Raw genomic sequence first — 12,050 nt, forward strand, 5'->3', positions numbered from 1 at the left:
TTTGCGTCTTGGTGTAAGGTAGGTTTAGGGAAGATCAAGGATATTTATTTTTTCAATTTCATGAAATTTCATGAGAAGCTCCTTTCTGTCCAACTACTGAACAACTCAGGGGTACCTTAGCATTCTTTTTATCTGATAGCTCCAGTAATTTTACATCACGGCCCTCTAAGTGTTGTATCAGTCTGCCCGGTTAAATCAAATTGCCCTTGGTTAGTTTTTAAAAATTTTTTTTCCTAAGATTACCTGATGCAAAATATATTGTTCTCGAAGCTGGCTTGCAGAATTCCATGCAATAGTTCCATGAGCCAAGACTTTAGCTTTCTCAATCCACTTCAAAATTAATTCAAGCATTTCATTGTATTCTTCTAAATGTGATGCTGCCTGAAAAACCAATAACATTAAGATAACAAATGTAAACTCAGTTTCTTGAGCTATAAATCAGTCTTCTGTCTTTTTGGACACAACAATCTTAGGGGTTGATAGTTATAATATCTATGATATTCAATGGTATCAAAAAATCGTTTCCCTGTTGAAAATCTGTCAAAGGCTTCTCAGTGACCTTGGGATAAAGCTCAAATTCTTAATATGATTGAATTATTCCTCTTTTTCTTCTTTCTTTTTTTTTACCAGGGTCTTACTCTCACCCAGACTGGAGTGCAGTAGCAGGATCATGGCTAATTGCAACCTCAATCTTACGGGCTCAGCCTCCCACGTAGCTGGACCACAAGCACATGTCCACATGCCCAGTTAATGTTTTGCATCTTTTGTAGGTTTCACCATGTTGCCCAGGCTGGTCTCAAACTCCTAGGCTCAAGTGATCCTTCCGCCTCAGCCTCCCAAAGTACTGGGATTGTAGGTATGAGCCACCATGCCAGGACTTCCTCTATCCCTTCCTTCACCCTCCCCTGTGTAAGGAGGTGGCAAGTGGGGATTACAGCAGTCAAAGTTTCAATACTATAATCAATGGGTTGCCAACTCCTAGTTTTAACTTGTCACTGATTATATTAATCGGTTTCAAAAGTCTAGTCTATATGCAACAATTATTACAGATGTGCAACCTGAACCTATTAAGTCAATGTAAGCTAATATATATGTAGTTTACTTAAAGGTACTTGAATTAACCCCAAACTGATTTCATAAAACATGTTAACGGGTGAATATTCATTTCACAAAATACTTCTCCATTTTAAAAAATATTCACTCCAAAGTCCGTTTATAGGACCACCTTTGTCAGTGACTTTATCATACGACTGGATATAAAATAAGTGCTGGTTTACACCTAAGTCTTAGGAACACAAGTGTAGCATGAAATAAGCTATACCTAAACTACTCTCTCATTGTCCATTTTATCTTTTTATTTATGTTTATTTATTTTCAAAAGAGAAAAGCAGAATATGGAAGTTTCTGCCTTAGAGGATTTGGAATTCTGGTCCGGAACACATACCTGATTGAGTTTGGAGAGCCGATTCTCAGCTTGTCTAATGGTCTGCTGGTGAAGTTCAGTCAGTTTTCCTATCTTCTTGGCCAGTGGCTTACCCAGTTGGCCATTCTGTTCCGAGAATTTCTGTACTGCTGCATCTAATTCCATTAACTTTGAATTACAACCATCTAATTCCTCTCCCAGCACCTTGATGGTCATCAAAATGAAAGAACATTAGAGAATAGAAAATAAATTTCTTCAGATTTTCCAAGATCAGACTGATTTTTGTCAAAGCCAAATATTATAATGAATAACTTTACTATAATTCTACTATGATCAGGTCATTTTTGTTTCTTCGGTTGGAAAGGCAGAGCAGGATATGTTGTAATCCTGGTGTTTGTTTCCTATGAGGCTGAGTGAGAAGGCTAACATTTTCCTTCTGCCCCACCCAAAAAGGATTACAGTCCCTGAACTCATCAACAGAGGAAGAACACAGATTTAGCTACCAAGGACACAATTCACTTTGGAATTTATATACTTGCATTCCTAAATCATCACTTAGTCCTTTGACAGTCTTCTTTCTTACACACTCGTGCATGTATATTTATTAATACTGTTCAATTAGAATGATAAGTTATGGAAGAGGATCTGTGTAGATTCAGTTATAACATTTCTTTACCGCCTGCTGTTACTATTTGGCTTTAATAAAGGTTCCTAAAAGGTTTTTATCCTGTATCCCCAAGTAAAACTGACTCCAAAAACTATTTAATTCATTCAGTAGCACCCTTTAAAATTCTACTTCTTACCTTTTGGTCAGTTTTAGCTTGAACTAAATTATCTGTCTTAGCTTTCAGCTTAGTTAGAATAGTTGTGAGGTCTTTAGCTATCTTCTGAATTTGCCGGCTGAGTTCCTGGCTCATGGCCTTGCTCTGCTCAACTTCTTTTATTTTGTCTTGGATCTAAAAAATCAGTGAGAACAGCAAAACAAGCCATGGTTAAAATTGTATAATAGATACTAAAAATCTCAAATGATGTTGACAAGACACATTTTAACTGCTTTGGCATTGATACCTTTGGTCACACCAGAGATGTGCAGTTAGTTACAAGCTCTCCCGGCTTTCCCTGACTTCACTATCTTTATGTATTTATTTGCACTCCTTGTGTTCCAGCAAAGATACAAGCAATGTGTGTAGAGGAATTCACTTATTGAATATTTACAGAATACTCATTATAGATGGTTGTGTAGACAGCTGAGTTTGAATCCTATCTTCTCCATTAACTAACGTAATGACCCTGAGCACACAAACTCCTCTAAGCCTTTTTCTTCATAGGATGGAAAATCCTCCTAAACAGTTGGAGGAACACTGATTTGTTTCCAAGCACCTTTTAATCAATGACTGTTAATGATCTGTTAACTCTTTTTGTAACTTTCCAACTACAACTCTATAGTATGCCAACAAAGTATTAAGCACATCTAATGCAAAGGAAGGTGAAAAAAGACAGTTAGCATTTACAAATTTCCAATGACTTCGGTTTGATTTGATAACAAACATTCACACTGTTGCTTAGAATAAAATGCTGAAGAAAAGATGTTAAAGAGAGGAAACATTTCTTTATATAGTTAAAGATCTTTAAAAAAACCTCTTTAGTAGGGAGAAAACACACCATTAAAAGAGTGTTAATGATGTGTTTGGCCTTCATTATATTGAGTGTCAAAGTAAATGAAATACATATGAATAAGTCTATGATAGGAAAATTAATCCAGAGAAAAGCTTACATTTGAACCAAAAAAAAAAAAAAGAAAAAAAGAAAAAAAAAACCATGGCTATGCACAGAGGTGCACATCTGTAATCCCAGCACTTTGGGAGGCTGAGGCAGGCAGATCACTTGAGGCCAGGAGTTTGAGACCAGGCTGGCCAACATGGCAAAACTTGTCTCTTTTTACTAAAAATGCAAAAAATTAGCTGGGTGTGGTAGTGCATGCCTGGAATCCCAGCTACTTGGGAGGCTGAGGCATGAGAATTGCTTGAACCCAGGAGGTGGAGATTGCAGTAAGCTGAGATTGTTTCACTGCACTCCAGCCTGGAGGACAGAGCAAGACTCTGTCTCAAAAATATAAAAAGACCATGAACTTGCCAAGTCATCCTTCCCAATAGATCTTCCAATGTCTAAGAAGAAAACCAAATATATCAATTAAATACTTAAAACAGTAAATAGCACATATTAGTAGTTTAGGTCAAAGTCATGATAAAGTAGGATCGGATTTTGATGAGATTTTTAAAACACTTTGCATCATACATTGAAGATTTCCAAAGTAGAGCACAACTGTATGAATCTGACAGTTCGTACAAATGGGATATTACTTCCTATTTCATGTAGCACTTTAGAATTGTAGTATGTCTTCTCTTTGTCTCATATAGAATGCTTTTAATTAAACTTTAATAGCTTTAGCATTAAGCCACTAAGAAAGTCCTAAAAATCTATTATATTTCCATACAGATGTTATTTGAGCCTATTTTCACTACATGAAATTGTACTCTTCATGAGACCAGAGACAGAAATCTCGCTCTGGTCTCAACACCAAAAAGGACTATGCATTTCTTCTTAAAGAAACAAAAATATTTGACACAAGAGGATTGACCCTATAAACAAAATAGAAAGACACTCTTGATCATAGGTTTACCTGGTCACGGATCTTTAGGTCCAATGCTACTTCAGCCAACTGAAGGGAGAGTTCAGAAGGTAATATGGTATAAAGACCCAAGTACTTATCCTTCTGTTCTTCTGCCATTTTTTCAATGTTCTGTCGGTGATTTGTGGCTTCTGTTAGGAGAATCTGAAGAAAAGATCAAAATAAGAAATTTCTGGGGACCTTCTAAGGAGACTGTTATAGACAAGGTTATACATTGCTCATCAACATATAATTAAGTGTGGAATTAGAGAAATATCTTAAAATAATACAACACTCTTCTTTTGTCTCTGAATATAAAGCATGTTCACTTTAGAAAACAAAGGAAAATCCCATGAAGTAATACTAAATATCTTCTATAGAACACATTTCTGAAATTTTTAAATTCAATATTCAATAAATATAAACAAGTATGTTCAATTAAAATCAGGGCAATTGTTTTTGAAACGAGGGGTAAAGAGAATGAGGAGATTTTTTTGTACCTGAAGTTCTTCAAGTTGAGCATCTATTTCTATTGTTGGATTCCCTAAATATTCTTTCGTTTCCTGAACCCAACATTTCACAGAATTGATCTGAGTCTCCACCATTTCTCGGTCCTTCAGCTCTTGCTTCACCAACTTTCCATTAGTCTTCACTTTCTCCTGCATGCTTCAGAAACATTACAGGGATAAAACAGAAGTGATGTGAAGTGAAAGGAACCCCCAAATACTTGACAACATTTTATCCAATACATATACAGAAATGGGAAATCTAATATCTTTTTTGCAAGTAAAGACACTTCCTCAACACTGTCAAATAACACTTCAGTTCATGTATAAATGTCATATAAAGTGAATAGTTTGTCCTTGAAAAATTGAGAGTTGACTGTCTCACATGCCACTGAATTGCAATTAATTTCCTATGTAACGTAGCCTGGAGATTATTTCATTATTTACTTCCTCTTTGGAAATCTACTAAAATGGCACATTTAAAAGTAATGTATAACTGGAATATATATGGCTATCTATTAGAAAGTAGTTTTTAAAGAAAAAAATCAAGCTTTGGAAATTTCATAATTAATCATGTTAATAATGTCCAAATTTCAAGTCTTTATTTGAATGAATGTAAATTTAATAAGTGTTAGGTTACCCCCACATCACCTATAAGGGAAAGAGGTGAATGCAAGGACATGAATGAGGTAATATTTATAAATATAGAAATTAAATTATCTATAAATGTTTTTTCGCTGGCCCAATAAGTGAATCAGGGCTGGTTGTATATCAACATTAACTTGCTCTTTCTACTAAATTCACTGCCAGTCAATGACTACTATTTACCTGGACTGTGGTGTCATCTTTGCTCCTATATCCCTGTCACCCCAGATAGCCAATGAGTTCTCAAGCTTTATCAAATCTAAGTTCTGAATAGCTCTCAATTGTTTCCCTCTCAGGCTTCATTTCTCTTGAATCACCCTTCCTCTCCCTGCATCACCCAAGGAGCTCCTTGAAAGTGACATGTTTCGGCCGGGCGCGGTGGCTCAAGCCTGTAATCCCAGCACTTTGGGAGGCCGAGGCGGGCGGATCACAAGGTCAGGAGATCGAGACCATCCTGGCTAACACGGTGAAACCCCGTCTCTACTAAAAATACAAAAAGAAATTAGCCGGGCGTGGTGGCGGGCGCCTGTAGTCCCAGCTACTCCGGAGGCTGAGGCAGGAGAATGGCGTGAACCCGGGAGGCGGAGCTTGCAGTGAGCCGAGATCGCGCCACTGCACTCCAGTCTGGGCGACAGAGCGAGACTCCGTCTCAAAAAAAAAAAAAAAAAAAAAAAAAAAAAAAAAAAGGAAGTGACATGTTTCTTCCTTTCTTACATGTCCTTCCCCTGTTTGCAAAACTCAGTGCCTAGCTCCAGGCTGCTCAGGCTTCTGCTTAAATTCTCCTTCTGAAGGGATGCCTTCTTTGACTCCTCCCCTCGGCTGCTTGTCTCTGCTTCGGATTCCCTCAGCTCCCTTTTCACACTTGACTGAAAGGCTGCCTTCGTTGCCTATCTCTGCTGCTTGACTGTAAACAGCGTGAAGACAGACAGTGAGTCTGCATGGTTCTCATCGTATCTCTAAGTACTATGAGATATGTATTTGTCAGACAAATGATTGAAGAGTCAAAGAAACCGAAAAGCAAGGGTGATGGGAACGGATCCCCACATTTTTAAGGTGGTGTGAAGGAGCACCTTCATACTCAAGTGCCCTGCTTATCCCTTTGGGTCAAGGCCAAGTTTAGTAACAGAATGAAAGTAGGTGCTTAATTACTTCAGGCACCGATCTTGCATCGCGGTGATTTCCTGCATGAGCGGTGGCTCTCCCCCGGGGGTCGGGGCGGCTCCATCCTGGAGCATGCTGAGGGCTTGCTGCCGGAGCATGCCCAAGGCCGACTGCTGCTGCTCCAGCTCCAGAACGAACGTGTCGTGGTATTCAAGAAGAGTTAAGAGTTCCGCTTTCGACGCCTTCTCTGCTGAACTGCCAGGTAACTTATCTTGCAGCTGATCAATCATTTCAGTGGCCTTTTTAACCTGATGACAAATGTACATACTATGAAGTTCAATAATAAATAAACTGAAAAAAATAAGGTCATTCCCATAAAAGCCACACACTAGTGTATGAAGCCAATTAAAGATGATGGTATAAATTCCATATTTTAGGAAACTGGAACCTGAGCCACCTTCTTAACGTGAAAGGAGATATCACCTCTGTACCTCTGGGTTTAAAGCTTTAATCTCAAAATAATATTAGGACAATCAGAGACTATACTTAATACAGAAAAAGCTTTTTTTTTTTTTTTAAACTAAGAAAACAAAATACTCTTTCCAATATTTAAGGTAACATAAATGAATACCTTTAAATCATAAAGGAAGACATGGCTTAAAACATTAAACCTTTAAAAGATGGAAAAAGTGGCCAGGCAGGCATGTGGTGGCTCATGCCTGTAATCTCAGCACTTTTGGAGGCTGAGACAGGCGGATCACCTGAAGTCAGGAGTTTGAGACCAGCCTGACCAACATGGCAAAACCCCATCTCTACTACAAATACAAAAATTAATTGGGTGTGGTGGTGGGTGCCTGTAATTCCAGCTACTCAGGAGGCCGAGGCAGGAGAATTGCTTGACCCCAGGCAGCGGAGGTTGCAGTGACCTGAGATCACACCACTGCACTCCAGCCTGGACGACAGAGCAAGACTCCAAAAAGGAAAACGTTGAATATACATTTTCCGTAATGAGTTAAATTTCTGCTCATTTTCAGGTTTCATGGTAAAGAAAAAGTATCTCGTTCTTTTACAAGGCCAGTTAAGAAAACAAATGGGGCAAAATGGACTTGTTCTCCTTTCAAAATCTATTTGCTTGGTTTTTCTCACTGAAATAATTTGACCGTGACTTGGGACTAAACTGCACATTGCATTTTGTACTTTGTTTCATAACTTAGTTTTTATGTCATTGAAACAGAGATTTGAAAAAGCCTTTATTACTTTCAGAAGGCTGACTTCAAACAGCAGCAAAATACCGTGTTTCAAAATACATTATAATTAGTGAGGAAAGAAAGGTGAGCCCGTGGACAGCGGAAACTACCTTGTTGTTAAAGCCCGTCCACTCATCCACTGCATCTTCCAGGATCTTCTCCTGGTCTTGGGCCACAGCTCGAAGGCGTGTCCAGCGCTGCCAGACAGTGGTCATTGACCTGCTCAGGGTGGCTTTGCTAGCATCATTTCCGGTTTTCTCCAGTTGTGAAGCTTTTTCCTCAAGGGCCACGATTTTCTCATGGAAAGAGTTAACCACTGACACTAAAGCCTAGAGTTGGGGATGGAGGACGGAAGAGAGGAGACAAGGGAGAGATTAATTTTTTTTAAGTTCTATGGATGTTGGTAAAGCCCAAAATTACCTGCAAAAGGGAATGTTTCTACATATACATTTATTCTCCTCTAGGTACTCTTTCATGTTTATTTTTTAACCAGAGTTAGTCTTAAAGCTTTTTAAAGAGGTGAGGTGAATATTATTTATGTATTAAAAACAAAAGTGTATTTTGCTACTTGAGATGACTTTTTTTTCATTTTTAAAAAGCAGCACAAATGTAAGTGAACCAAATGTAATATTTTAGTATGTTACATTTTTTCCTTATATTGCTCTGATAAAGGGAGACTCAGTTATTAATTTTTGAGTTTTATTTAATCTGTTATCAACAAAAAGTATTTACTGACATTTATTAAGTGCCACATCTTATCGGAAGCAAACTGCTCTGAACATCTTTTTAAAATCTTTGCTATGCATTTCCAACGGGAATCCTAAAAGGTAACAGCATTTAATAAACTTAAAACTTCTATAAAATATGGTTAAATGCATCCTTATCATATTGAAAAATTCCAGGTAGAAGTGAAGATTTATTGATCATGTTGCAAAGACCCATTACAATTATAGAAAAAGGATTTAAAAAAAAAAAAAAAACAACAGCCCAAAACTCTGACCTTGTGCTCTGACAATTTTTCTTCTGCTTCATGACTAGAAGAAGTCTTCAACAAAGAAAACTCAGACAATTTCTTTTCTGTATCATTCATCAATTCAATAACCTCTTCCCTTGCTTTCTGGTAATCGTGCCATTGAGCTGTGCATCTTGAAAGAGTCCAACAGAAATTGATAAGTAACATGAAATTACGTATTTCTACACGAAGCTCTGGTGTCAGTATGTCTAATGATACTTAAGAGAGAAGAATGCATGTATGTGCTAACGTATGTCATTTGTGTATTACTACTTTCAGCATGGAAATTCATTTCACTAAATATAAAACACGAAACATCCTGAAATACCTCTGCAAGAGATCCACTTGGGCACAAGAGTCCTGGCTCATCCTCTGGCTCCTGAGTTCCAGAGAAGCCATTTTCTGTTTTAGGTCTTCTTTGCCTGTTGGCTTGATGAGTGGGTCCAGGGTGGCTACCAGGCCGCGGAGCTCCTCCAGGTTACTGTGGAACTGATCCTCTGTACTGAAAAATTCCATGTGGTTTTTGAGATTTTCCTCTGCGCTCTCCACATCTAGGCCATTGCCTGCCAGCTGCAACATTTCTTGGGCATCCTCAAGCCAGTCATTGGCCGCTTGAAATACCTGATAATACCTTTGACACTGGCTAAACATTTCAGTCAAGGTAGCCTGAAAAACAGCAGTTGCAAACATAATCAACTCTCCTTTGCAATGTATTTGCAGGAAAGAGTTTCATTCATTCATTTGTTTTCCAGTCCTCAGTCTCATGGGTGTATGTGTGTAAGTGCATTGATAAGCTAGGGGAATATTTTTGTGGTGCCATCCATCATCAGCCTTGATTTTTCCTTCTGCTATTCTTGTTATAATTGTATTATTGCCATTACATCAAATAATAAGGACAGAGATGGGATTGAAATTTATGTCAGTATCTTGACTAGTTCTGAAAGTTCCCTCTCTAAGAAATAATATAATGCTTAGAAATATGTGGCAGACTGAATGTTTACCAAAGTGCAGTAATGTCTTCGTTGGTTAGAAGTATAACAACACGGCCAAGCATGGTGGCTCATGACTGTAATCTCAGTACTTTGGGAGGCTGAGGGAGGCAGATCACTTGAGGCCAGGAGTTCGAGATCAGCCTGGCTAACATGGTGAAACCCTGTCTCTACTAAAAATAGGAAAATTAGCTGAGTGTGGTGGCGCATGCCTGTAATCTCAGCTATTTGGGAGGGTGAGGCACAAGAATTGCTTGAACCTGAGAGGCAGAGGTTGCAGTGAGCCGAGATAGTTTCACTGCACTCCAGACTCTGTCTCTCAAAAAACAAATTAACAAACAAACAAACATGGAAAGGAAAAGAAAAGAAAAGAAAAGAAAAAAGGAAAAAAAAAGAAGTATAGCAACATCAAACTTCCAAACTGGCATTTACCAGACCACGCCACAGAGTAATTTCTGGAAGCGAAATAGTAACCTGTGAGTCTTGTATAGAGACTAAAATAGAAAAGTTGAGAAGTTGAAGTCCAGAAGGCTGGTCCATTCAACTCCAGAAGGAAAAGAAACACTCTAACCAGCCATCAATGACTGGACAAGATAAGCTGTGACTGTGCAAGCGAAGATGCATAGAAAAGGTAGAGAAAGTACCCGTAAGATGAGCACCAGTTAAGGAAAGAACAGGGACAGCAAAGCATAGAATCAGCAGAGGAAATAAGAAATGCCCCAGGAACCATGACCTTTAGTTATTTGGACGAAGATCATCAATAAGACAAGATGGCACAAATAGAGACATCTTAATAGATTTAAGATTTTGGTTCAAAACTCACCAAAAGAAGCAAGCTTACCTGACAAATGTCCTTCAAGAATGAACATTTCTGGTAACTTCTGTTCTACTCTACATTCTAGATTCTATATCTCTGTTTATACTAATAGGTCTAGAAAAATAGTTAAAAATTTTTTTTAAACAATAGCCTTGAATCAACATGAAAAGGTTAAAGTGTACTAAATAGTTTTTAGTTTAAAAAGTCAGAATTTTCCATGAAGAAGTTTATTATGATTTTATCCAATATTAACGTTTTTACTATTGAAAGTGTTAACCTTAATCTTTGCGGAAAATAAAGTTAAATGAGAGCTAAGATTCATCTGAAGTTACTTCGTGTCAGACCCGATGCTAAGAAGATAAACCTAATAAAAGAATCATTAATATCTCTCTTCTACAAAGAGGGACAGAGCCTTATAGGATGTCATTTGCCTGAGATCAAATAGCTGCTATTAGAACTCAGATATGCCCTCCTCCCAGGCTTTAGCTGCTGTATTATCCTGATGAAAGTATCTTTTACCTAAAGGGTTAACATCTCTAGAATCAGGTTGACATCTCCTAGAATCAGAGGGACTGAAGACAGACATGGAGAAAAGGAGCCAAGAAATTAAAGGAAATAATCCTCTAGCCACAATTTTTCTCTTCTTGTTTTATTTTATTTTATTTTATTTTATTTTATTTTATTTTCAGACAGAGTTTTGCTCTTGTTGCCTAGGCTGGAGTACAATGGTGTGATCTCAGCTCACTGCAACCTCTGCCTCCTGGCGATTCTCCTGCCTCAGCCTCCCAAGTAGGATTACAGTCATGCACCACCACATCCAGCTAATTTTTTTTTTTTTTTTTTTTTTGTATTTACTAGAGACAGGGTTTCACCATGTTGGTCAGACTGGTCTTGAACTCCTGACCTCAGGTGATCCACCTGCCTCAGCCTCCCAAAGGGCTGGGATTACAAGTGTGCACTACCATGCCTGGCCCTCTTCTTATTTTTGAATGCACAGAACTTGCAAGCCCCAGAGCAAGCCGCAATTAGGCCAATCTGGGAAGTTTTGTACATGCTCCCATTTCTTTTTGTTATCCCTAAGTCAAGTAATCACGAGTATTCTAGTCTTTCTTCTGCTATGTTATAGGGAAGCAAAAGAAGGACAGCACTCATCCCCACAGAAGGGGTGAAGAGACGGGGCAACTAATGGGATACCCTACAAAAAAATGGCTTATTAGCAAGATCAGGGCTGCATTGTCTATCTGCCTCTCTCCATTTCGACTCTTCATCTAGCACTGACTTTAGAAATACCAGCCTTCACATTGTCTACAAAGGGCATCAGTAATTATTCACTGTTAGTCAGTTGTACTATCAATGTACTAATATACAATATGAATTATGTTACTAATACCATTTATCATCTCTTTAAAGGCGAGAGATCACTGAGGCATCACTATTATAAGCAAAGTGAAGTCAAGATGGAAACCGCACAAAAATGAATAGCATGCACATAAACAATTAAAATCACCTGGCCCAGCACGGTGGCTCCCACCTATAGTCCCAGCACTTTGGGAGGCCAAGGCAGGCAGATCACTTGACGTCAGGAGTTCAAGACCAGCCTGGCCAACATTATGAAACCCCATCTCTACTACAAATACAAAAA

At 38.3% G+C, this 12,050-nt stretch overlaps 1 protein-coding gene across 18 annotated transcripts in view; it reads right to left on the reverse strand.

The window, feature by feature from the left end:
- LOC105489042 (spectrin repeat containing nuclear envelope protein 1) overlaps positions 1-12,050 on the reverse strand; it is a 536,331-nt gene that overhangs the window by 199,429 nt on the left and 324,852 nt on the right. For all 18 annotated transcript variants that reach the window (XM_011753636.2, XM_011753647.3, XM_011753641.2 and 15 more), the window contains 9 exons: positions 8,931-9,268; positions 8,591-8,735; positions 7,701-7,919; positions 6,392-6,651; positions 4,592-4,757; positions 4,104-4,256; positions 2,227-2,379; positions 1,445-1,627; positions 244-381 (listed from right to left, as the gene is read on the reverse strand). In XM_011753636.2, coding sequence (XP_011751938.2) covers positions 244-381; positions 1,445-1,627; positions 2,227-2,379; positions 4,104-4,256; positions 4,592-4,757; positions 6,392-6,651; positions 7,701-7,919; positions 8,591-8,735; positions 8,931-9,268 — 1,755 coding nt within the window. The remainder of the gene's footprint in view (positions 1-243; positions 382-1,444; positions 1,628-2,226; positions 2,380-4,103; positions 4,257-4,591; positions 4,758-6,391; positions 6,652-7,700; positions 7,920-8,590; positions 8,736-8,930; positions 9,269-12,050) is intronic.

Source organism: Macaca nemestrina, chromosome 5 (assembly GCF_043159975.1).
Source record: "Macaca nemestrina isolate mMacNem1 chromosome 5, mMacNem.hap1, whole genome shotgun sequence".
In the NCBI taxonomy this organism is placed as follows: domain Eukaryota; kingdom Metazoa; phylum Chordata; class Mammalia; order Primates; family Cercopithecidae; genus Macaca; species Macaca nemestrina.